Source organism: Eumetopias jubatus, unplaced genomic scaffold, assembly GCF_037043125.1.
Source record: "Eumetopias jubatus isolate StellerSeaLion01/CBP00866 unplaced genomic scaffold, mEumJub1_p1.0 scaffold_8, whole genome shotgun sequence".
Taxonomy (NCBI): Eukaryota; Metazoa; Chordata; class Mammalia; order Carnivora; family Otariidae; genus Eumetopias; species Eumetopias jubatus.
In genome coordinates this window covers 72098427-72125928 of record NW_028274814.1, presented here as the reverse complement: position 1 = coordinate 72125928, position 27502 = coordinate 72098427, and the positions used below count along the sequence as shown (strand labels likewise).

The 27502-nt window shown below is 34.6% G+C and overlaps 1 protein-coding gene across 4 annotated transcripts in view; it reads left to right on the top strand.

Moving 5' to 3' along the window:
• YAF2 (YY1 associated factor 2) overlaps positions 1-27502 on the top strand; it is a 69891-nt gene that overhangs the window by 5721 nt on the left and 36668 nt on the right. Inside the window, exons 4-6 of one of the 4 annotated variants that reach the window (XR_015768841.1) lie at positions 17524-17595; positions 17688-17787; positions 26995-27081. The exons of 1 other annotated variant lie outside the window; for it this stretch is intronic. Coding sequence is in view for 1 of the 3 variants with exons in the window: in XM_028123168.2 (XP_027978969.1) it covers positions 17524-17595 (72 nt within the window). In the remaining 2 variants the exon portion in view is untranslated. Of the gene's footprint in view, positions 1-17523; positions 17596-17687; positions 17788-26994; positions 27082-27502 lie in introns of those variants that run through there. 2 more of the 4 variants (XR_003612320.2, XM_028123168.2) reach the window with 2 other exon arrangements.

Genomic DNA, 27502 nt, shown 5'->3' with positions numbered 1-27502 from the left:
ACTATGAGAACTTTGTTGGTGGGGTTTCAGATTTCACATTGCAACTAACCTTTGAGAAGTAACTACTTGTTTCTTTTCAGATAATTATGGATACAATTATGGATATAATTATCTGAAAAGGCTGTTAAAATACTCTTCCCTATTCAACTGCATATTTGTGGGAGTCCAGATTTTCTTCATATTCTTGAACTGAACCAACCTATTGCGACAAATTGAATGCAGAAGTAGATAGGACAGTCCAGATGTCTTCTGTTAAGCCAGATATTAGAGGTTTGCAAAAGTATGCAAGTGCTACTCTTCACACAAAATTACTTTTGTTTTGGGAAATACAGGGTTTTTTAAAATAAAAATATTTATGTTAAAATGTGCTTTTTATTTTTTTAATGAACTAATATATATTTAAATTTTAGCTGTTTTTATTTCTAATATAGTAATTTATTTCTTGCTAGATAAGACTTACATACACTAAAGTTCTTTTAACTTTGAGAGTGTACAGAGAGCCTGAGACCAAAAAGTTTATGAACTGCTGGTGTAGGGTTTTACTAGCTTGGGTTTCTACATCCAACAGATTTACTTCAGCAGGCATTCTTTTCCTTTCATTTATACTTCGTTGAGTAAGATCTCCTTGATAACCTAGTGACCTACTTGTTAAACTCAGTGGCCTAATCTCACTCTTCTTCCCATGTTACCTCCATAGAATTTGATGTTGGTAGCCTTTTTTTTTTAATTGAAATTCTCCCTTTTTGATGTCTCTAACACGACTTATTCCTAGTTTTTCTTGTATATCTCTGAAATCAATTTCTGCCCACTGAAACCTGGCTTCTCTATATACTTCACTTGTATGTGGCATAAACTTTTGGAATCTAAGTCAGAAACTATCATTGTCTCAAGTTTGATTCTAACTCATCGTCATCCCTCATGTCCCGTCTTTGGATTGTCTCTCAGATCTGTCCTTTTTCCAGTTTATGTTGCTGTACTTTAGAAGCCCATGTCATCTCTCTCATGAATTATGACAAATTGGTCTCTTCTCCACAGTGCTGCTAACATTATCTTCATTATGTTTTTTGGAAACTATGTGATTATGTTCGTCCCTTTATTAAAAAAAAAAAACGAGATCTCCAGTGAATAAAGACCTCTTTATTGAATAAAGGTTGAGCTCCTGAGTATGGTATTCAGGGTTATATTATCTATCTCTGAACTGCCTTCCTAGCTAGCTTCGTTTCCTGCTGCATAGCTTAACCAATCTAATGCTGCATCAGCACTGAAGTATTTTTATCAAATGGCCCTTTCTTAAATCCTTCTGGGATTATAACCTCCCTACCCCAACTGTTTTATTGATTCAATCTATGTAAATGTATATGTAATTATTCCTAGAGAGTCACCATGTTGTGGTAATATTGTCTAGATGTTTATCTGTCCTTCTGGGCACTCTTACCCTTGGCATCCCCAGAAGCTAGAAAATATTTGGAACATTATAGGCATTTAAACTTCTTCAGCTAACGTTCCTTTAAATTTTACTATTGCTCTTTGACACCTAGCATTGCTTTTCCAATAACTTTTTTTTTAAGTTTACTTATTTATTTTGAGTAATCTCTACACCCAGCATGGGGCTTGAACTCACGACCCCGAGATCAAGAGTCGCATGCCCTTCCTACTGAGCCAGGCAGGCACCCCCCAATAACTTTTAAGATTGCGAACGTGTTAGCAGGCTATTTCGTCCATAATTTGTAGGTATATATTTTAGCATTACTTTTTAAAAATTTTTCACAATTTTGTTTTGTATTTTGATGCTATTATTTGATTCAAAGCAAGTGTTCACAGTTAGACTAGTAACTGAGATGAGTGACCCTGAGTCTTCATATCTTTGTCTTTAAACATGGAAATAGTATTTTTATAACACAATAATGTTATAACACAATATGTGGTTGTTTTTGAAGATTGAGAACGTAAAGAACTTAGTGCATCTCTTTTACATATTTTTTCTATTACTATATTTTTGTATGTGTGCAAGTAAAAAAATATAATTTGCCTCTCAATTTCAAGGATGATAATGTGCATGAATACCTTAGCATTTTTATGGTATAACTTTAGAGTTTATTATTTTTATTATCTCACAACACTTATGTAGGTCTTGTTATTCACATTATTGAAATTTGCGTAGCATGGCTAAAAATGAGAAGTATTTCTTGACTAAAGTAAACTGCCGAAGTCATGAAAGAGTACAGTGTATTATGAAATATACTAAATTGTAAGTTTTCTGTTGAGTGATATTTAAAGATAGTTGGTATCGAGTGCTTGTCAAAAACTAGAATATACCAAACATAGATTTGTGATATTGGAGATTGTTTAATTGAAAAATCGTTTAGAATTAAAATTTTGTGTTTGTTTTTGAATTTACAGAGCTTAAAGTTAATGGAACAAAGTAATTATAATTAAAATGGAACTAATTTTTACCTTATGATTGAGATAATCTTTTACCTATGAACTTGTTACTTTTAAAGATAAATCAATTACATAAATTAGCAGACGCCTATACAACTGTAGAAATTAGGCAGACATTAAAGAAATATTGGAATTTTCCCTCATCTTGTGCTTCTTTACTGTTTCCAGTTGTCCAGAGTCAGACTAACAGGATTAGTTGCTGATATTTTTCTACAGTTCTGTTATCGTTTTGCCTACCTAGTTAACTGCTTATCCTTCAAAACGTAGTTCACGTCTCTTTTCTCCTTGACCCATCCGAAACATGCCTTCCTTTGTCTTTTGTGCATACCTCTGATTGTGATCTTCATCAAGCTTTAGCATTCCCTCATAAATTCAGGCTTGATTTGTGCCTTTCTCATGAAGCTTGAGTATTCTTTTTTTTTTTAAAGTTTTTTAAAATTTTTATTTATTTATTTATTTGACAGAGAGAGACACAGTGAGAGAGGGAACACAAGCAGGGGGAGTGAGAGAGGGAGAAGCAGGCTTCCCGCGGAGCAGGGAGCCCTGTGCGGGCCTGGGATCATGACCCAAGCTGAAGGCAGATGCTTAAGGACTGAGCCACCCAGGTGCCCTGAAGCTGAGTATTCTAAGAGGACGAATTATCTAGAGGGAGGAGGGTGGCTCTTTGGTTAAAGTTGTGAGAGTAGCCGTATTCTTTTTAAAATCTAAATAGTCCCTCAGTTTGTGATGCTTATCTTCATTATATCATTTAGTGTATTATAGTTGTGCTACATGTATGTATTTACTTTCTAGTTATGCTGTGAGTTTCTTAAGGGAAATAAGAGCTTTTCGTTACCTTTTTCAAAGATGCTTGACAAAGTGCCTGGGAAATAATAGGTGTTCAAGAAAAGTTATTATTTTTTTAATATATAAGCTTTGAAGAAGTTGGAATTCTGTGTGAATTATCAGAAGTAAATGGTAGTGAACAAAATTCTAGAATTCTGCATATGCTTAATGAAAACGTGCCATATGCCAGGAATTATACTAGGACTGAGACCCAGTTCCATCCTCTTTGAGAGTTTGAATTCTAGGAAAGATAGATAAATGGTATATGCTAATGAGTAAAAAGAAGAAGGAATTTAGAATTAATTTTCCAACATTAGAATTAATTTTCCTAGTGTTTGGAGACGTCCTGTGCTCAAGTTAAGAATGAAGTCAGTTATTGGCATAGTCATTGTGAGTCAAGCCCTTTTGGTAAAGTGTGTTCTAACATCATGGCCAATTTCCAATTTGATCGATTAGCTTTCTCTTAAGAAATTTAAGCCAAATGAAACTGCCACATCACTAGGTAAAACCCTCTCTTTTTCTCCTTGTATAGGTCTATGTGTATATAAATTTGTATATTTTAAAAAGGAACTGCTGTTTTTAAGATAATTGTTATATAATTGAAGTAAGATTTCAGAGAACTAAAATTATTTGCCTGTGACAAATTTACATAGGATGGTAGACTGTTAAATGTATATATATTTAATATTTAATAATCCCAGAAACCATCTTTTTTGAGAATAACATTTTATAATGGGACTACATTACTGAATTTAACAGATGTTAAATTTTCAGCTATCTTACTGATTATATTGGCAGTCATTTTCAGTGTGCTACTCAGGTTTTTTTTTTTTAAAGCATTGTTGAGAAAATTAAATGAGTTAATTTCTGTAAAGCCTTAATTACAGTGGCTCACTAAATGGTAGCCATTACTATTAAGGTATATATTTGAAAGAATATTTATAACGTATTGCTACAAAATTAATTTTGTTATTGTGGTTTCTGGGGAGGTAGAATAAATTATTTATCATTCATGTGGTGATTTTCTGTGTTCAGAATGCTTTCCTATATATCCTTCCATTTGCTCATCAAACTGTAAGGAGGAGAGGAAGATGGTCATCCAATCGCAGATTAGTGTTAGATCCTAGATTGAAATGCAGGTTGACTACTAGTTGATCTTTTCATCCTTTTGTTTCTGATAAAGAGGTTTATAAAACTCTATTTGAGTGAAAGGTATCTTTGCTTATTCCTCTTCAAGGCATTAGAAGGCCAGCATATTTTGGTAGAAAGATTAGCATTTTGTGGGGTGTCAAGTTTTCATTCAAGGATTTAATGAAACAGGTGTTTTTTTTTTAAAGACACATTTTTCCTTAATAATCTTTTATAGCTTGTAATTTTAGTGGTATTGCAAGTATGTAAAATATGTCATTGTGAATTTAAAAATAAATTAGTTAACAAATATTTACTTAATACTGACAGTGTTTTGTTTATTGGCTTTCACGGTTGTTAAAATCTGTACCTTTTGTTACATGATCTGTGATAATCATCTGTTTTAGAAGATTCAGTAGGCACTCCATTTGCAATATTGTTAATTATGGGAAATTACAGAATTACTAAGAATTTTAGAGCTGTAAGAAACCTTTCAAGAGCTTCCATGGTGTTTAGTCATTTCCTGAGACAGGCTAGTTTTTATAACTTGAAACCTTAATAGTAGAGGGATAAGATTGTCTTCAGAGGAGAGATCTTGAGGGGTTTGGGGTAAAAGTGTTGGATATTAAAACTTTTGAAATAGGTTGAGGCCACCATTGTTTGCAAATCCTTCTTGATTGGGATTTTCAGCTAAGTTTACAGGATTTCTTGTTGCTGTTTACTGAGAACTGACAGGTAAAGCGTAGCGGTTTGCTGGGTGAGGTCTTTTTGTTGAAACCCAGGGCTCTAGCCCTAGTATCATTCTGGCAGGTAAGAAAACAGGCTTGGAAAGATTGTAACTTTGTTTAAAAGGCAATAACTTGTTAATGTTGGATTCAGATATTTGGATTTCCAGCCTTTTTTATCACCTTGCTGTGGTAACATTTAAATTTGCAAGCAAGTAACTTCTTAAGGATTTCTTGTAAATTTTGTATACCTAGATCTAGTGCTGTACATCTTGATAATTTCTAGCATTAAACCCTGCTACTTATAACTAATACAAGAATTTATGTTAAAACTGGGCTAGCAGTATAGGGAATGAAGAACAAAATGACAGCCCCCAAAATAATATTTTTGAAGTGCAAATGTTAACAAACTTCATTTTGATGTTTTTTATAGTAACATTTATTGTGCTGTATATATCCTGACTTCTTTGATATAGTATTTCTTAGAAGAAAAATCCCTGTAAATATTATTTCCCTCTTTTATGGTGACACAATAAGAGTCATTAATAGTATAATTAATAACCAATTTGACTATATGTGTGTATATGAATGATAAAAAGTTTATGCAGCCCACTGGCAATTTTTAGACATGTGTTAAACCACTTCATTTTTACGTGTTTTATAGTCTGATCAGGGTTCTTCTGCACACTGTCATACTTTATAGGTTGTACTAGGGATGATCAACCTCTAATAGCAGCAAGTAGATAATATTTGATGACAGTAAGGTGATTGCTCAAGAAGTAGAGCTCTAGGTACATTTGCAGAGAAGGCAAAATTGTTTTGGACTTCTTTCATCTTTTTCCATCCTTTTTTGCTATTTATCTTTGATCTCCCCAAGGCCCAAAGTCTCCTCACTAATAGTCGTTTCTAGGTTGCCTTTTTTTTTTTCCTACCTTGCTTGCATTCTTTATTTTCTTCACTCCACCAGCAGTTCTTCCTTTACTAGAAAATCTTTTTTGTTTCATCTGTTCTGTAAATCTGAATAAAATAATTGTTTCAAGTGTGAATATAAATAACCTGAGCATGGGGGATAAAGTTATTTTTTTCTTAAGGTAGTAACTCTCATTCTGATGCTAAAAGTATTACATGTTCATTGAAGATACTAAAGAAATAGAAGGAAAATAGGAATGCCCATCATAACATCTCTCCACCCAGAGATAGCTACTTCTAAAATGTGTTTCCTTTCTGTCTTTTACACGTGGACATTAGTGTTTGTTTATTTAAATCGAATTTAGTTAACATAATGTATTATTAGGTTCAGGGTAAAGTTTAGTGACTCATCAGCTGCATATAACATGTATTGCTTGTTATATTAAGTACCCTCCTTAATGCCTATCATCCCCCCCCACCCATTTCCCCTCTAGCAACCCACAGTTTTTTCCCTAGCGTTAAGAGTCTCTTATGGTTTGTCTCCCTCTCTGTTTTTTTTTTAAAGATTTATTTATTTATTTATTTATTTATTTATTTATTTATTTATTTGACAGAGAGACACAGCTAGACAGGGAACACAAGCAGGGGCAGAGGGAGAGGGAGAAGCAGGCTTCCCGCTGAGGAGACTTCTAAATCAGGGGAGTTTTCTGACTTCTCAAGATAGCCCTCGTCTTGCCTTGATTCTCTCTCTGCTTCAGCGTGCTTCACAAACACTGGTCCTAAGGAATGTCTTTGCAAAAAAGAAGCCAAGAGTTTGGAAAATACGGTGTATCCTATCTTTTTGGAGTTTAATGAATTGCAAGTTCTGAGAAGTTCTCCGGTGGAATTTGTTTAGCTTATTTAGTTGAGCAGTTCTCAATCGTACTTGACTGGGTTTTGTTTTGTTTTGTTTTGTTTTTCTATTATAATACAGAACTTGTTGGGGCATACTGTTTTGTAAACCCTTGCTGTTGAAGTGTGGTCCAAAGACCACTGGCATAGGCATCACTTGGGAGCTTTTGGAAATGCAGAATCTCAGGGTGTCAGCTGGCTCAGTTGGAGGAGTATGTGACTCTTGATCTCAAGGTTGTGAGTTCAAATCCCACGATGGGTGTAGAGATTACTTAAATAAATAAAATGTTAAAAAAATAAAAAAGAAATGTAGAAGCTCAGGTCCCACCAAGGATTTATGAGTCAGAACCTGAATTTCAGCAGGATCCCTAGATTATTCAGTATGCACATTAAAATTTGAGAAGCACTGCTGTAGTTTTTTTTTTTTTTTCAGGATAAGATAGTGAGGTGGGCAAGGCTCTGAGGTACTCATTCCATTTGAACTGCTTTTTCCAAAGGGCTTTCCTCTTTTGGGGGTGCACACGTGTAGGCAGGGTTGCATGTACGTGTGCATGTGGGTGTGCATTTGTGTACAGGCATGTCAGTGTGGGTGTCTCTCTGTTTATGGTGCCTCCTCTCTGACCAACAGACACTTCCCTCATGAACTCTTACATTCAAAAGTGCCTCCTCCGTTAACACTTCCTCCTTCTTATCCCTGTTTCTGATATTTGTACACAACCATACATTCCTTCACCCATACAGCTCATTCAGGGCTGACTTTGGGAAACCTGTGAGAGAGCAAGTTGCAGGAAATAAGGGAGTAAGGAGAAGATGTGTTTGCCAGTTAGAATCAAACAACAGGTAAAGGGGTAGAAATGAACTAGCTTTCCCTCAGAAGAACCCAGTAGTTTTTAATTGTGTTGATTGGAGCCCTGAAGTCTTAGGAAATTGTCTCAGTGCCTGTCTCAATAGGAGCAAGCAAGTGGGGTTCCATGCTCCCATACTCCACTTCAGCCACATCATCTATGCTCTTATACACTTTATTTATTGGGATTTCTTCTAATTTTTATTTTCGAAAAGTGTTTTGCTATCAGAACTTTTTTTTTTTTTTAAACCACTGCCCTGTTCTATCCATTTAGTCTTCTACCACTTAAATTCTTCAGTTCAGCACAGGCTAGGTTAATTGTAACTGGACTTCTTAGCCTCACATTTCAAAGGCAAGAGCTAGTAATAAGTTTAGTGTAGTGATGGGTGGATTTGAAACTTTCTCCCTTGAAAAGCCTTTTCTTTTTCCTTCCTTCCCTATATCTTTCCTTTCTTCTCGCCATTCTTATTAGACACTTTGCTCTTTTTTTTAAAAGACCAAGACTGGTAAAACCTAGAGCTGCATAATCATTGATTAGATGAGTAATGAGCAGTATAATTTATAGATGAGAAATATGTTAAATTCATAATGTCATCAAATTATACTTTTTGGTAAAAATAAGGCTATTCCATTATCTATAAGAATGTGGTTATCACATTTGGTCAGTATTCCCTCCTTGCCAATTTTCTGTAACTTAATGCCTCTGATCACGTAGCATTTTTCTGTACTATTCCTTGGTAACTGACATTTTAATGTAATCTTGCCATCTTCCACTTGTGTAGGACTTCCATTATATATTCATATTTTGGGTGCAGGAAAATTTATCTAGTTTTATTTTTTCACCTGCCTGTTTGTTTAAAAAATTTTTTTAAGACTTTACTTATTTATTAGCGAGAGAGAGTGTGTGAGCACAAGCAGGGGGAGCAGCAGGCAGTGGGAGAGGGAGAAGTAGGCTTCCCGCTGAGCAGAGAGCCCGATGCAGGGCTCGATCCCAGGACCCTGGGATCATGACCTGAGCCGAAGGCAGACGCTTGACTGACTGAGCCACCCAGACGCCCCGTTTTAAATTTTTATGTGTATTCAGCATAATGGAAAGCAAAAAAAAAAAAAAAAAAAAAGTCAATATTTCAGAGTTCCCTGCAGTTATATACTATAGTGGTGAAGACTGGACTCTGGAGCTTGACTGGGTTTAAATATTGGTCTCACCCACCACTCACTGGTCGTGTGACCTTGTGAAAGTTAACCAACTTTTTGAGCCTCAGTTTTTACGTTTATACAATAGAATTGACAATAGCTCTATCTCATAGAGTTGTGAGGATTAAATGTGATAATTCTTGTAAAGTACTTGACAACAGTGCCTGGCATATAGTAAGTCCTCAATAAATGTTAGCTAAAATAATCGAATACATGAGTGGTGATAGAATTTAGGGGTATAACAGTTCCTTTTGTCAAGGATGTGGGTTCAGGTATGCTCTAACAAAACCAGAGCATAAGAACAAGTGTTTTCTACTAAAAGATATCATTTCCAGAAGTTGCTTCAGGGATAATCTCACCTACCCACCCTCTCTCCCTACCTCCCTCTTCTCTTTCCTACCCTATTTGTGCCTGCAGAGAGGTGTGCGTGTGTGTGTGTGTGTGTGTGTGTGTGTGTGTGTGTGTTTCCTAGTAACCTGATGTGGCTGGTCACATAAACATTTGAGGCTTACCAGTAAAAGTTTTAACATCTAAAAAGCACTTTAGTAGTACAATAATGGTAAGCTGTTGGGGGGCAGCTTGGTGGGGCAAGCTGTATATAGACTTAAGAATTGAATAGTTAAAAACAGCATTTTTTGCTGTTTGCCATAGTTAAAGAGCAATCTGTTTCCAGGGTTGGATTGTCAGAAAGCATGGTCATGATCTTTTTTAGGCCACTTTTGCCATCTGGTATATTACGCTGTTTCTTCTACCGCACATTCTCCAGTCCTCCACAGTTTCTTTCTTGGTTTTTGTGAGTGTTCAAGTATCATCTCTCAAGAAACATTTCTTTATCTCTAGGCCAGAATGAATGTCCTTTCAATTACTCTTGAAGCATTCTATGCAAAAATGTGATGAGTGTAATTACATAGTGTATTGACATCATTTTGTGTCTGTTGCTTTCTCCTTCCCAGGACTGTAATCTCTTGGAGAGCAGTACCATTTGTCCTGGAATCACATTTCAGCTTAAATCCCCACCTTGCCATTTATAGCCATATAACCTTATGGCTTTATGATGATGATTCAGTGTGATAAACGATGTAAGGAACTTAGCATAGTTCCTAGTTAATAATGATAATAAATAATTTTAAATAATATTAATAAAAATTCCCAATGCCTGTCACTATGTCTTACATAGGTATTGATAATGCTTAATTACAAAGGCTCTTTATCATTTATCTGATTGCTGCTTTAAGCTGTTTTCCACTTCTTGTTTTTTAAGGAACATTTATATAATATAATTTTATTTCATGAGCCTGTGAGTTGAATGGAGTATGTTTTATTACGCCCATTTTACTTGACAAAAGAACTTGTATTAACCAAAGTTACATTCTTACTCAACTTTTTCAGCAATTTAAAAAATGTTTTCTTTTGCCATCAGTATAATATATAGTTTAAACCACAACCAATAGCATTTTATTCCATCTTATGTCATGCTTACTTGTTTGTTGAATCTGAACTAGAGGCGGAGAAACCATTTAGTGGAAGCCATTACAAAAGTCTACACAAGAGACAGTAGTGGCCTAAACAAGGATAATGCCAGTGGGAGAAAGAAATGAATAGATTCGAGATATATATAGAAGGAAATTTATAGGATTTGATGGGTGGCTGGATATGGTTCTGGGAAGTAGGAAGTTGGGTTGTAGAGAGGGAAGAATCAAGGATGAATCCCAGGATTCTGGCTCAAGTAAGCAGCTTGGTTAATGTGCTTTTCATTGACATAGGAAATAGGATAGACAGTTTTCGGGAAAGGTAATATTTCACTTGTAGATTTGTTGAATTTCAGGTATCTGAGGGAAATCTGAGAGGGAAGATCTGTAAGACAGTTGGATATGTGGGGCTTAAGTTTATGAAGGAAAACAGGGCTATAAATATATACTTGCTGTAGTCATCAGCATACATGATCCAGTTGAAGCTATGGGAGTAGGCAAGACAGATCAAGGAGAGAATAGACTGCATAGCATGAGAAGAGAGAACCCAGGACAGAAACTTGAGAAACATCACTACGTTTTTGCGATGGTAGAAAAGCATCCCACCAAGACAAAGAAAGAATTGGAGGAGAAAGAGAAATAAGGAGAAAGAAACCCAGGAGAGTGTAATGTTACAGAAACAGGGAAGAGATTTTCAAAAGGAGAGGATGTGGTGAGCCGTATCAAATGGCCTTTCATCAGATAGAATCTTAATTTTTCCTTTGCATTCTGTGTAATGTTTAACAGGTGTTAAAATTTATATTTTAAGTTATAACAAGATAATAATCCTGCATAGTGCTTGTACTAAGCTTTTCATGAAAGTTACAGTAGTTCCATCTGTAGGTTAAATAAAGGAAGTTAATATTGGTAGGTCAGGAGATGAGTAAAATTATGTTAGTAATCTAACTTTCTCAAGGAAGAATGCTCTAATTATCTAGCAAAATCTATCATTAAGCCTGTACTTTTACAGGTAGCTCCTGATTGTAGGTACAAAAATTAACAGACTTAATTTAAAAAATTGGGTCCATCTTGGTATCAATTTTTTAAGTGCTAAGTAAATGTAATTGCATAATTGGGTGGGGGAGCATGTATGGTTTAAAGAAGCTCTTCTGTTTTTAGAAGGACTGAATCATAGCACTCTCTTGATCAGCTAACCAAGCAAATCACAGCACTTCCATAAAACTGTTTGGTTTGTAAAGTAATAGTTATCTGTGGAGTATGTTGGATCTGATGTGATTCATGATTCAGATTTTATGAGTGCTGAATAACAAAGTTATTATTTAGAATATAGTCTGTAGTTTGAAAACTGTCACTGTTGACTTCAGACTATATTGGAATTTATGTTAGAAAAATTTGCCATTGTTTTATAAAATCAGTTTTACACAGAAAATACGCACTTATACATTTTAGAGATGGTTATTAAGAATTGCTTTGAAAACTAATACAGGCCTTAGAATCTGGTCAGATTAATTTTAATATCAAAAGTTGAGAAAAAGAACATAATCACGGTAAAGAAAGGTTAGATTTCATTTTCTTTTTTTTTTTAAAGATTTTATTTATTTGACAGAGACAGCTAGAGAGGGAACACAGGGAGGGGGAGTGGGAGAGGGAGAAGCAGGCGTCCCCCCCGAGCAGGGAGCCCGATGAGGGGCTCGAACCCAGGACTCTGGGATCATGACCTGAGCCGAAGGCAGATGCTTAACGACTGAGCCACCCAAGCGCCCCAAGACTTCATTTTCATGCTGGCATAATTGTTGGCATTGAGAGTACCATTAGCTGTTATTTTTGTGTGTTAACTTGGATACTAACTATAGTTGGTGTATAAAGGATTACATATAATGCTCCTGACATTTTGGACTAGGATCAGGAAAATGTTTCCTTGGACTAGAAGCGATAAAAAATAGATGGTATTAACTGTCTATGGAAGTATACCATTTTAAGATACGGTTTATAAAATGTGGTGCTTTATTAAGGGAACTGGGGTATCTGTTAAATTAGGAAGATCAAAATATTATTGGAGATCAATTAATGTGATTAAGGTATCCTTAGGAAGAATGAGTAGAACATAAAATGATGTAAAAGAAAAACCACACAGCGTTATAGCACTGGACAATTGGTTAATATGTAGCATAGTACAAGAGGTGGTAGGAAGTGAGAGATGCTATTTGATGGTCACTAGAGTGATACTTTTATTCTGGGGTCGTCGTAATGTAGTCTTCTTTATATTAACTAGTTCTTAACATCATTCAAGTAAAAAAAAGTGGTTTGTAGATACAGCAACCGGTTTCAGGGCAGCCACTTTACACTTAGTATATGCATTATGCAAGTCTTTGTTAATGCTTTGGCCCTGTCTGAATATGTTGATACTGGGAAAGAAATGCCCTGATTTATTAATCAGTTTGGTGATATTGGTTGATAGAATTCTGTCATTGAATTGTATCTGCTTTAGCTTTAGGTTGAATTTTTGGACCTAAAAACCAAGAACCAAATCAAAATTGGGACCCCATCCATCAACTCATAGATATTATTTTTTTACGAGTTCCCATTTAGATAGCTAATTGGCATTTGATTTATCACTTTTAGCCTAATACTAATTACTTTGTAAAGTTTTCTGTATTAGTTACCTATTTGTATAACAGATTATCCCAAAATTAAGTTTAGGCTGAAAATAATAAACATTTATTATCTTATTCTTTTTTTTTTTGAGTTGAAAATTCGGAAGCAGCCTATCAGGTGATTCTGGCTCAGGGTCTCAAGCTCAACTGAGGGAGGATTCATTTCCAAGCTTACTCATGTGGTTGTCACGCGGCCTTAGGAACACCTGCTTCCAAGTTACTCACATGGCTGTTGGTAGGCCTCAGGACTCTGGCTGTTGGCCAGAGACATCAATTTCTTGGCCACCTGGGCTTCTCCATGGGGCTGCTCACAATATGGCAGCTTATTTACTCTAAAGCAAGGTATCTGAGTGAAAGCCCCCAAAACAGAAGCCAGTCTTTTTATAACCTAATTTGGGAGTGATATCCTGTTACTCTGCTAAATTCTGTTCCTTGGAAATGAGTCACTAAATCCAGCCCATCCTCAAGAGGAGGAGATTACCGAAGGGCTTGCATACCAGGAAGAGGAGGGATCATTGTGGGCCATCTTAAAGGTTGCTCAGTACACTGTCCTTTAAAGTTGAAAACTTTTAGCAGAATTCTTTCTTGGAAGGAAAGTTTATGGGGGAAACTCAAAATATAAAATAGATAAATAAGAAATTCTGCCCGGGGCACCTGAGTGGCTTAGCCGGTTAAACATCTGCCTTCAGTTCAGATCATGATCCTGGGGTCCTGGGATTGAGCCCCAGGGCCGGTTCCCTGCTTAGTGGGGAGTCTGCTTCTCCCACTCCCTCTGCTGCTCCCTCTGCTTGTGTGCACGTGCTCGCTCGCTCTCTGTCAAATAAATAAAATCTTGGAAAAAAAAAAAAATTCTTCTGTCCAAAACGGGTTCTAGGGTGGTAGATCTTAGCTGTCATCCTTCCCCTTTATCTGCCAAACAATTTGAATATTAATATCTTTACCATCAAACGTCAATCAAGAACATGAATAAATACTGTTTTTCTCATATTTTCATTTTAGGATTTGTCAACAGTTGTAAAATTCTAGCTTATAAAAATCAGGTATTACAACATGGAAAACAATTTGTGTAAATGTTTCTGGCAACTTTTAAAGTCGAGTAACTTCCTTTAGTAAAAGTAAATCGAATGTAATGCCTGGTTTTGTAGTATTAGCAGATACAATTTATATGTTGGTGTGATAATGCTATTAATCAGTTTGTTTTTATAGTATTAGCAGATGTAATTTATATATTGTATTAGCTGTCTTGTAGTATTAGCAAATATAATTTATATATTGGTGTGATAATGATAGTGATTTACTTACTGCCTGAAATGTTTTATTAACTATTTCCAAATTGTATGTATTTCTAAAAAATCACAAATGTATAGTGGTATTTGAAATTCAATTTTAATATTAACATGTTCTTACTGCTTTTATGCTGTAAATTGTAATTTCTAATCAGTAACATAAATTACCTATTTTCTTTATCGTGCAGTGTAAAGAATATAGCTTCAAAATAATAGTACCAAAATTAATAACAAACAATAAATCTTTGGTTTAGAATTTCTTTATGTATTTCTTTTAGTCCTTAGACTATATCCCTCTAAAGGTATATAAAATCATTTGAAAACTATATCTGAGTGGTTATGTCAACAGTTTGATATATAGTTAGATTCTTGGCATTGTTTCCAAATGCTTTATTTATCTTAATTCCTTCTGCTGCCCTGCAAACTGGGTTCTTTTGTTATCCTTATTTTACTGATGAATGTAGTTTTTGCTGTCTTGATTTTAAGTTAATTTATGTTAATGAGAAAATAGTACTGGTTTTGTTTGTTTCTCTATGGATTGCTGTAGTGGGAAGTAGTGGATAAAACTGAGGGAAAGGAAAATTTTAATTAGGAAATGAGATGGTGTTTATAATTTGGGGACCTTGAGGGTAGTATATAATGGGACTGAAAGGGCAGTAAGTCATAATGGACTTAGTTCAATTCAAATATAAACACACATCCCCCCCATGTTTGTTTACATATGAGCCATCAATAACGTCACTTAAATATGTGTGAATATGTGTATAATACTAAATTTTATTATGATGTTACAGGATTCCAAGTCCAGGATTTACTGTGAACAACCTTTTACAACCGTAATACCTTACATTAGAGTTTTAAATCTTAATTGAAAATTAGAAAATAAAGTGCCTGGAATCATCACAACCAGTTGTAATTTAAATTGCTTCTAGCCAAAATATAATGTCCAAACCAGTGAGTAGTATTGGAAATGAAAGTTAGCTACCACAGTTTCTTCTGAGCAGTTTTTTCACAAGTTCAGATTGATTTTTATGGAGTAGATTTTCATTACTGAAATGCTTCATTTGGGTTCTTAATTCCTAAGGAGTACCTTTTTGTGGATGAGTGTTGTAATTATTAGAGCTCACACAAGATAGTTTTTGATAGAGGATCCTAATTTCTGGAATTTCTTTTCTAAGTTATTCTGATAAAATCCATGTTAGTTGAGTTTATGGCATGATAACAAACAGCTTTCAATGTTGGTCTCTAAGTGACCCTTTTGGTTACTTTAAAATATTTTCAAGATATCGTAATTCTCTTGAGTTACTTTAAAAATGCAGTTGATTTTGTTTTAAATTCATGAGTCTAAATGGAGACTGCATTTGCTGTAAATAAAAATTGGAAATTTTTAGTAAGTGACATCTTTTATTCGAGCTTATACCAAAAGGATAAAATATTTGGATTATTGCACCTGTATCTGTTTTATTAATCCAAACATGTCGGACCTTTATGATAGGTACTTGTTCACTCTCGGGTAATGGAAGTTAACTAGGAATCTAGAAGAGTTAATTAGAAGACCCTTTTGATATTTATTTCTGTATTACAGTTAGAAATGGAGGTCTGTGTAGTGCCTCTGTATGAATGGGTCATTTAAAAACAAATGCAGTAATTACTATTTTTTAAAACTCAGATTTATTTTAAAAAATATATGATTTTTCCAAGACAATTTATATCTTTAAATTAAGTAGGAATCTAGCAAAAATCTTGACATGTGCTGTCAACCTTTAGTAAATACAAACGTGTCATAACGAGTGAAAGGTAAGATTTTCATTAGAATTACATTTTCAGCTTGTTTTTGTTGAATAAGTTTATACACCATTTTATCCGACTTTTATTTATTTATTTATTTTGTATTTTATTTTCTTTAATTAACATATAATGTATTATTTGTTTCAGGGGTACAGGTCTGTATCCTATTTACTTTTAAAACAAAGGAAAAACTGGGGCGTCTGGGTGGTCAAGTGTTGGACTCGTGGTTTCAGCTCAGGTCCTGATCTCAGGGTTGTGAGCAACCCACTTTCTATCCCTCTTCCTCTGACCACCCATCCTGTGCTCGATCTCTCTCTCTCTGTCAAATAAATAAATCTTTAAACAAAGGAAAAGCTGTACATTATCTTCGATTTGTTTCCATGGAACTAAGAACCATAAAAACCTTATGTTTCCTGAAGGTAGTAGATGATTATTTGCCGCATAATGGTAATAGGGTGGAGTATTACTGAAACATATCTGTATCTTCAACAGGAACTAGTGTTTGAAGCCATCATTTCTGTAGTACATTAAAGTGAACATGTACCTGATTAATATGTATTGAGTTAAAGGTAATAGAATATTTTCATGTGAGCTTGAAGATGAAATTCTTCTGAGGAGACCTTTTTTTTTCCTTTTATTAGAAGTCAGGGGTTTTTTGTTTTTAATGACAGGACCATTTTTAGGCAATATTTAAAAAGCATAACAGTTAATCAAAACTATGGCTGTACTACTTTGTACAAGTATTTAAATTAAAATCAGCATTATTATTTATCAGTGGCCTGACATACATTTGTGTGTGTGTGCGCTTGGTTTCTTAATAGGTGACAAATGGCTATTTTAAAGACTTATTGAGTGATAAAAGGGAATTGTATTGATGTTTTTTTATCTGAAGTCTTATAGATTGTTAATTCACTGTGGCCTCTACACCAAAATTTGGTGAATGTTAATGACAGTGGCTAGTTAAGAAAATGGCAGATTTTGATCGACTCATTATCCTTGTACTAATATTAAAAAGTGATGGTGTTGTTTCAGTAAAATGGAATAGTCTAATAGGTGATATTTTTGTATATTAAAATATAGCTGCCATTATAGTGGGAATTTAAAAATGAAACCATTCAAATCATATTTTCTTTTCCTTCTTTTTCTGATAGTGCCAAAAGTTTCCGTTGACATTGTAGTTAGCACGTTGTTTCGATGTTTACTTTGGGGCATGCATATGCAGTTATCTGGTGAATTTACACCCCTTTCCCCTGTAGTTCTATGTGTATTAATAATCTCAAATAAAATTAATCTTCTTATTCTGCTAGAGAAGAAAAAGCTGGATCACTTACCAGTAACTGGAGTTCTCCTATTGGGTAATCTCCACAGATCCACATTCTTTGAAGTTATTGTGAATGCCTCGAGGACCAAGGAACCGTTGAAATTTCCAATTTCAGGAAGGTAAGCAAGTGCACTGAAGCATGTCTCTAGCATTCCCAAATCCCCTCCCCCCAACTTTCTTACATATACGTCTGTACTGCATGCCCCCTCAGTTCCAGTGGATGCCCATCAGGAAGATTCTCATGCTGGACAGAAGGGCAAGAGAGGTGGATCTGTGAGGGAAAAGACCCAATAGGATAACTCAAGTTACTGGTGAGTAATCTAGTTTTCAAAAACTTGAGATTTTTTTTCTCACATTTCTTCTCTTTAGAATGAGTTTGTTTAATTACAAAGAAGAAAGTTATTTGAGATAGCTTCATTTTGTAAATTTGATGTAGATTATGGAATTTATTGTATGGATGATAAATACCTAGTTCTTAATGGGTGTATGAATAAGTGTGACATTAATTTGAAAGAGTATCACTTACATAATAGCTGTTTATAAAAATTATGTATCTATTACCTTCTGGTAAATAGTGTAATACTTCTAAAGCAATTTAAGGAAGCTATGTGTTGAATTGTTTTATAAATTCCTTTATTTGTGATGTTGCTTTTACATGAAGTATATACTTATACTATAAAACTTAGGCTCATGCCAAATTTGGCCACATTCTTTTGGGATAGTACTGAACAACAAAAAATAATTTTATATTAATCAACTAGCACTTCTTACTGATACAGTTTTCAGTGTACCTTTTAGCTTCATTGTAGGTATATTTGGAAAATAATTCACGGTGTCTTTACCACTCCCTTGTTCGTATAGATGGACTTACTGGTTTGTTGTGAGTCTCTGCTTCCACAGGTACCGACAATTTATTGAACGGGCGTGTGAATGTTAGAATTGGACAGAATTCCTTGCTTCTAATTTCTCTCTCTCTCACTTACTCTGCTTTGTTACCAGGTTATCCTTTCTAAAAGGGCACTTTTAACACATAAAGAGCCTGTGGTGGTCCTCTGTTCAGGTTGTTCTATAAAACTTTTGTCCATTTGCTGGTTGCTTCGGGCCTCTCATAACCCAGTGCCATCCTGTTTACCCAGGCTCTTCAGTTCTTCACTTTGAAGCTTTTCTTTTGGTCTTACTTGTTTACTTGTTATATTTATGCTTTGGGGCTTGTGCTTTGCCAATTTTTAAAACATGACTTTCTTTTTATTCTACTTTTCTACAAGACTGAGATCAGGCCCTATCCCTTACAGTTCCTCTTACGCTAGCACCTCCCTGGGACCTCTGTTCCCTCAGTGGAAAATGAGATTGCTATGAGGATTGAATTAATTTGTGGAATGTACTTAGAACAGTTCCTAGTGGCACATTGTAAACACTCTTGTTAACTGTTATTTGATTAAAGATGGAACATTTCTGTGATTATGGATATAATTTTCATCTGTATGACACAGTTTAGCCTTTAGATATTAGCTGTGGGTGGTATTGCTGTTTCTTCGATACAAAACTCTTAAGCTGATTTGTATGATCATGGAGAACAAAAATAGGATTTTATTGTTTTTAATTTTATTTAGTTCCTAACGTCAGTGACTGGGATTAAATTATACCCATTAAAAAATAGTTTTTCACGTAGTTGATAGAAAAAACTTAGTTTTTCATGAATATATTTACTAGTTTTTTCATTTATAAAATGGGGTCATTTGGCTTATCAATCCTGTTTGTATTGTCAGTTTTTCTTAAGAACAAAAGTTTTTTCCCTTTGAAACTGGAATAGTGAAATTATAATTGTTTAGTGCAATATAAATTTCTTCTACGGGACATTAAAATAAAATGTATAGTTTTGAGTGAGTTAACTAGTTTGGCTCCATTTTAAGACTTTGTGTAGTGTTAGAAAACAAACTGGAAGTTCAGTGTACTTGATTTTTGAGGTTTCATTATCTTAGAAGACTATTGCTTGATTTTCAGAAATGTTTGGTTTTAAGGTTATGTGTCTGAAGAAGCAGTAGATAAAATCTAATTTCAGGTTGCTGAAGGAAGGGAATGACAGATTGAGTGTCGCTTTCAAATAGTCACCAGAGAACCAATTCAGGTCCAATTAGACAAGCCAAAGTAAGAATATTTAGATGACTTAAGTGCTTGTTGTGAATTTCCTTCTGCACATCCAGTTTCAGTGTTTCTTTGGTAGAATAGTGCTATGGTATATTAAGAATATCCTTATTCTTTATTCTTTAGAGATACATGCTGAAAAATTTAGAAGGAAATATTATGATGGGTTCAGAAAAGTGTGGGTATTTGGGTGTGTTCAGTATATGTGTGTGTGTAGAGAGAGATATAAGAAGAGATAAAGCAAATGTGGCAAATGTTAACAATTTTGAATCTAGGTGAAGGGTATATAGGGTATACATTGTACTTTCAACTTTTCTGTGGTTTTGATATTTTTCAAAAAAAAAAGTTGAGAAAGTATTTTAAAAAGAACTGTATTGTGCTTCAATTTCTCTAATTCTAAAATGGGAATAATAGAACTTGTTCTTTCTATGCCTTGATACTGGTTGGCACAGTGGGGGGTACATTTGGTAGAATTGCAGTCAAGAGAACTTTTGAGAAGTGGGGTTTTTTTTTTTGACATTAAAGAAGAGTTTTATAGCAGACAACTTTCAAAGTACATTTCACGTAAAAGCATATTAGCTTAAAATATATCCCTTTTTCTTATTCAGAGCATATTGCATTATAATTGAACAAGAGCAGTCAAGAAGCAATAAATATGTAGAAATAAATGAAGTAACTAATTGAAATCGAAAAATATAGCTAGTTATAAAATAACTCCATAAATGAGCAAAAAAGATTAGACTTAGCTGAAGAGAGAAGTTGTTAATTTCAAGATAAAACTGATAACTCTTCCAGGACACCATACAGCAAGATAAAGAGATGAAAAGAATGAAAGAAGAGCTGAGCCACCTTAGAAGTAGGTTGAAAAGTTCCAGGGTAGGTCTGATTGGAGTTCCAGAACAGAGAATACAGAGAATGGTGGAGAAGCAGTACTGAAGAAAAAATGACTAACCATTTTCAAGAATTTTTTTTAAAAAGTGGAAATTGTTGAATAACTAGAACTGAATCATAACAAAGGCATTGTATCAGAACTTGAAGGATACAGGAAAAGTGGTGCTTAGGGGTGAATTTATAACCTTAAATGCATGTATTAGGTTGAAAGAAAATAAATGAGCCAGATATTCAACTCAAAAACTAAAAAAAAAGAAAGTAAAAGCTAAGAAAGAAGGGAGGAAAAAAAATAAAAATAGAATTTGGTGAAATAGAAAATAATCAACATAAAAACAATAGCAGTGTTTATTCAGATCAGAGCTGGTCCTTTTTAGTTGATTAAGTTCTGGACATACTCAAAAAACAGATGATGAGGGGCGCCTGGGTGGCTCAGTCATTAAGCGTCTGCCTTCAGCTCAGGTCGTGATCCCAGGGTCCTGGGATGGAGCCCCACATTGGGCTCCCTGCTCAGCAGGAAGTCTGCTTCTCCCTCTCCCACTCCCCCTGCTTGTGTTCCCTCTGTTGCTGTGTCTCTCTCTGTCAAATAAATAAATAAAATCTTAAAAAAAAAATGCAAATAATAAAATTTAAAATGAGATATAACTACAAACACAATTATAAATTTAAAAATCACAAGAGATCACTAAGTTTTAATTTATATTATAACATATATTAATGTATAAATAATATATAACATATATGTTAATATATATAAATAATATATATATGTATAAATTTTAAAAACCAGGTGAACTGGATTGTTTTCTAGGGAAAAAAAAATCATTCCAAAATTGTAAAGAAAAAAATCTAAAGAAATTTAAAAACTGTTAAAAAAAATTGAAATTGTAGTAAATTTCCCCAAGAGGAATAGCCTTTTAAAAATAACAACTTTAGGGGCACCTGGATGGCTCAGTCGTTAAAGGTCTGCCTTTGGCTCAGGTCTGGGATCAAGCCCCGCATCGGGCTCCCTGCTCGGCGGGAAGCCTGCTTCTCTCTCTCCCACTCCCCCTGCTTGTGTTCCCCCTCTCGCTGTCTCTCTCTGTCAAATAAATAAATAAAATCTTTAAAAAAGAAAAATAACAACTTTAGGGGCGCCTGGGTGGCTCAGTCAGTTAAACATCCAACTCTTGATCTCAGCTCAAGTCTTGGTGTCAGCGTCGTGAGTTTTAGGCCCTACGTTGGGCTCCACGCAGAGTGTGGAGCCTATTTAAAAATAATAATAAAATAAAAATAAAAATGGAAACTTTATTGAGCTGTAATTCACAAATTCTATTATTTATCCATTTAAAATGTACAATTCAGTGGTTTTTAGTATTTTTAGAGTTGTGCAGCCATTACTTTGATATTTTAGAATATTTTCTCATCCCAAAAAGAAACTGCTGTACCTGTTCGCAGTCAGTCCCAATTTTCCTCAAACCCTCCAGACTTAGGCAACCACTAATTTACTCTGTTTTCTATAGATTTGCCTATTCTAGACATTTCACATAAGTGGAATCATTCAATATGTGGCCTTTTGTGACTCACTTCTTTCACTTAAAATATTTTTAATGTCCAACCATGTTGTACCATATATCAGTGCACTTTATTCCTTTTTATGGCCAAATATTATTTCATTTTATGCATATACCACATTTTGGTTATCCTTTCATCAGTTGATGGATATTTGGATCATTCTGCATTTTTTGCCTATTATGAATAGCTGCTGTCAGCATTTATGTACAGATTTTGGTGTGGACATACATTTTCATTTCTCTTGGATATATACCTAGGAGTGAAATTACTAGGTCATATGTAACTAAGTTTAACCTTTTGAGGAACTGCCAGACTGTTTTCCAAAGTGGCTGTGCCATTTTACTTTCCCACCAGTAGCGTATAAGGGTTCTAATTTTCCACACCCTCACCAGCACTTTCAGTATCTGTCTTTTTTACTTTACCCATCCTCACTGTGTGAAGTGTTATCAGAGGAATAGTTTTAATTTTGATATTTATAATCCTTTTTCAGATATACTTATGGTGAACAGATAATTCTATTTTTATACAAAAATGACCCAGATAATAGAAAAAGAGGGAAAGCTACACTGCCGTTTATCAGACAAGTGTAGTCTGGAAACCTAAACTGGAAAGAATATAGAAAGGAAAATATATTCAATCTTATGTATGAACAGAGACATAAAAATTTTGATTAGGATGAGAACGTAAGGATAGTTCAGTATTTGAAAATTGTATCGAGGTAACTTACAAGCTTTAGGGGAGTAGTCTTTCTTTCTTTTTAAGATTTTATTTATTTGTTTGACACAGAGAGAGAGAGGGAGAGAGAACAAGTGGGGGAGCAGCAGGCAGAGGGAGAAGCAGACTCCCCGCTGAGCAGGGAGTCCAACGTGGGGCTTGATCCCAGGACCCTGAGATCATGACCTGAGCCAAAGGCAGATGCTTAACCGACTGAGCCACAAGGCGCCCCTAGGGGAAGAATCTTGAAAGATTTAGTGAAAGTTTATGATAAAACTCAATGCCCATTAATGTTTTGGAAAAAAAAAACAACCCTCAAACCCTGACAAGTGAACTCTTTCTTTCAGTAAAGGCTGTCTTTCAAACTGTCTTTCAAACAGCAACATTATGCTTAATGGTGAAACCTTAGAAACAGTCCCATTAAGGTCAAGAATCAGACAAATATGTCTTTACTCATAAGCAAAAAGAACTACAATCCAAATGGATTGGAAAAGAAGAAAAATGAGACGAACATATCCATAGAAAATTTTTTAAAAAACTAACACTGTATTAATAAGAGAATTCAGTGTCACTAGATATAAGATCGAGATTAAAATTGGCAGTAGCCAATTAGAAAATAAATTTCTCCTATACACAAATTCTATAAAGTGGGTAAAGTGTTATTGAAGGACATAAAATTAGACACGAGTAAAAGAACATACTATATTTATGGTAAGTATAAATATTGCTTAAAAAATTACTTCTCTGTGATTTATTATACATAGTTTCAGACAAAAATCCCAATAGGATTTTTTTATACAAAAATTATATACAAAGTTAAAGCCAGAAGAATAACCAAGACAGTTCTGCAAGAACAGTGAGGAGTGGCTTGTGCTGTTGTTCAGCAAGACTAATTTTAAACATGTTATTTAGAATGGAGTACTACCTAGCAGTGAAAAAGAATAAACTGCTACACACAACATGGCATGATTCTCCCATGCTTATGTTCAGCAAAAGAAATGAGAAACAAAATATTATATATCGTATGATTTCATTTACAGGAAGTTCAAAAACAGGTAGAACTAATCTATGGTGTTAGAGATCAGAATAGTGGTTATCTTGGAAGCATGGTTCTGATTGGGAGGGAGCATTCTGGAGCATGAGAAATGTTAATATCTTTATCTGGGTTGGGTATACATTAATTAAAAATCAAAGTTATACTTTATGTAAATTACACCTTAATAAAAAAAGTAAAATACAGATTTATGGTAGTTAAAGTAGTATAGTCTTTTTTTTTTAAAAGTAGTATAGTCTTAATACAGGAAAAGACAGCTTAATATAATAGAAGAGAGTTCAGAAATGGATCCATACATATTTGAGAAGTTGGTAAGAGTTAGAGATGACATTTTCTATCAGCAGGGAAAGAAAGAGTGGACTGTTGAATTGGTTTTCTATATGGGGGGAAAACTAGGTCTCTGCTTCAAACTATATGCAGATGTCAGTTCCATTTGAACTTTACACTAAGCATGAACAACCGTTTGATAAAGAGGAAAGTATAGAAGAATGTCTTTAGGATGTGTGAGGCGTTCTTTAACAAGTCAAGAAAAGAAGAATGGACCATCGAAGATAAAGACATCAAGGATAAAGGATTTGACTACTTCAGAAAGAAAAACTTAGGTTTAATAAAATACATCATAAACCAAACTAAAATGTGAGTGGCATGACGGAGAGATAGGTGTAATGTCTGTAATATCTAGTGGATTTGTGTCCAGAATATATAAAGAGGAAAATAATAAGACAGATGATACAAATGCAAATAAAATGAACAGTGGATATTAAGGCAATTCACAGCAGAGCAAAGGAAATTGGAATGGCTAATGAACTGAAAAGATGCTTAGTTTCATTTGCAGGGAAATGCAATTAAAAACTTATGAGCCATCAGTTTTTTCACCCATTAGCTCAGGATCAGGTAAGTGTTACACAGTTGAAAGGTGCATATCCTAGTATCCAGAAATTACTATTCAAGCTATTATTAGTCTAGAGAAATTTGCACATTTGCCCAGGGAGATTTGTACAGGGATATTCATTTGGAAAAATCTAAATGTCCGTCAGTAGGCATGGATAAATAAGATATAAAATAGTTATATAACAGAGAATTACAAAGTCTATGTTTAGATTTTTATCATTGGTGACTATTTTTATCTTTAAGAAAAAATTATATTGTTTATGCCCAGGAATTGTTTTAAGCATATATAAACAGTTATTTTAGTCCTCATAAGAACTCAGAAATAGTACAATTATTATCTCCATTTTATATACGGAAATACTGAAGCATACAGAGGCAAAAAACTTACCTACTTTCAAAGGTGGTAAATGGCAGAGTGGAAATTGAAAGTTAGGATTTGAATCTCAGTTGTCTGGCTCCGGAGTCCATTATGCCATGCTGCATTTCAATGTGTCTAAATAGGGAGAGAGCTCAGAAATGTAAGATAAAGTCAAGGCAGAGTGATGTGTACAATGTGATATCATTTACACCAAATTCATGATGGTGGTTACCTCTGGATGGATGGGGCTGGTAAGGGGAGATCTAGTGATAATGGTGAAAGGAAGCTTTATGGAATTACATGTTTTTCCTTAAAAAACATGTATATTACTTTGTAGCTTTTAAACACCTACAGTTAATGTATATATAAGCTTATTTTTACAAAAAGAAAAACTAGAAGGATTGATCTAATTGTTTTAATCTGCATTTATTCTTGATACTGGCTTATTTTTTTATTTTTTAAAGATTATTTATTTATTTGACAGAGACACAGCGAGAGAGGGAACACCAGCAGGGGGAGTGGGAGAGGGAGAAGCAGGCTTCCAGCTGAGCAGGGAGCCCGATGTGGGGCTCGATCCCAGGACCATGGGACCATGCATGACCTGAGCCGAAGGCAGACGCTTAATGACTGAGCCACCCAGGCGCCCCTTGATACTGGTTTATAGTGGAAAATGAAAGCAGTGGCCTTAGCACAGTGACTGTGATTTAGTTTAGTTCTAAGGTAGCAAACGAACACCAGTCACAGGGTTAAGTGCTAGGAATAGGGAGGTGGTGAATAGGTTTCATCATCTTTCTTTAAGGAGTTTAGAGTTTTATAGGGAAAGAGATAAATAATTGTAATTCAATATGTTATATATAGATCTGTTTTTTTCTTTGTTTTTCCATCCCCCCATCCCCGCCCTTTCCTCCGAATACAAATAGGAGAAGGGGGAAACATCCTCATTTGGGGCATGGGAAACAGGCAGTGAAATGTCAGTGGCAGTCCTACTTCCTGTTCTTTTAGAAAACTACCAGAGAGTAAACTAATGGTCAGAGATTGTAGCATGTTCACCATTGTATCTCCAAAACTTAGTATAATCCTTGTGCTTAATTGAATAACTGGTGAATAACTGGCATACTACCCTCTCGAATTAACTAGCACTTGAACACAAATTTCTCCTTAGCCATCCGGGATATCTTCCATTGGTTCTGTTTCTTCCATTGATTATCAAAGGCTGTGGTAGTTTGACTAAGAATAGTGTATGAAGCCTTAAATTGTTTTGTGCCAAAGAACTTTGACTTGAGAATATTTTAATCTGTAGGAAATTTTGGATCTTTAAAATCCAATTTTATTTTCATTGTGCTGAGTCCAGTACATTTTTTTAAAACTAGTAGTCTTCTAATATTGGGATAGTACAATTGTTTTCCTATATTCTCTGTCTTTGAGTCAGTGCTGTCTTGTACAAGTGTTTATGTTCTATTTCTTATTTGTGAAATTCTTAATTTCCTAAAACCACATTCTGTTCAGGTTTCCAGATGGACCAGGGACTGTTTCCAGATGGTATTAGTGTTTATGGTATGAGAATCCTAGTGTCTTTTAAAATCTGTCATGGTATCTCATAAAAAATAGTTACTGTTGTTTCCTTTCACCCTAATGAGAGAGGTGTGTTTTCCTTGGTAGCAAATTAGAGTCACTGTTAGGAGAGAATCTTTCCCAAAAGGGCAAATGTGAATACCTTAAAAATTCGTGAAAATGGGTAAATTTGAATAAATCATAGTGAAAGATGTTTATTTCACTTTGTAAATTTAACACTTGGATTATAATTGAGAAAATCCTAAAACAAGTCGTGTTATTATGCTGGATGGATTTAAACTATTGGTCAAATCCTGTTCCATGTGTACATAGTGCTGCTTTCTTACTCTATAACCCTTTTGCCAGAGATAACACGAAGAGAGCCTGGTTACCATTTGGTGGAACAAGCCTGCTGGCTCAAGCCTCTGCCCAGAAATTTGATTCAATCTCTTTTCTGGACAGTCTGGTAAGCTGTCATTGTTCTTCATGTTAAAATCATCTTATTCAGGATGTACCCAAGAGGAATTTAATACTAAAGGAGGAGACAATATTAAATTCAGTGAAAAATGTTAAAATAGTTATATTGATTGAAGGCTTCACATTAAGCATGACTAATTTTTATAGCACTCCAATAGAAATATAATGCAAGCCACAAAAGGGAGCCATATGTGTAATTTAAAAATTTCTCAAGGCCAAATTAAAAAAGTAAAATGTAACAGGTGAAATTAATTTTAATACTGTATTTTATTTAACCCAATATATCCAAAAAATTATCCTTTCAAATCATTATTGAGATGTTTTACAATCTTTTTCATACTGAGTCTTTGGACTCTGGTCTATATTTTATATTTATAGCACATCTCAGTTTGGGCTA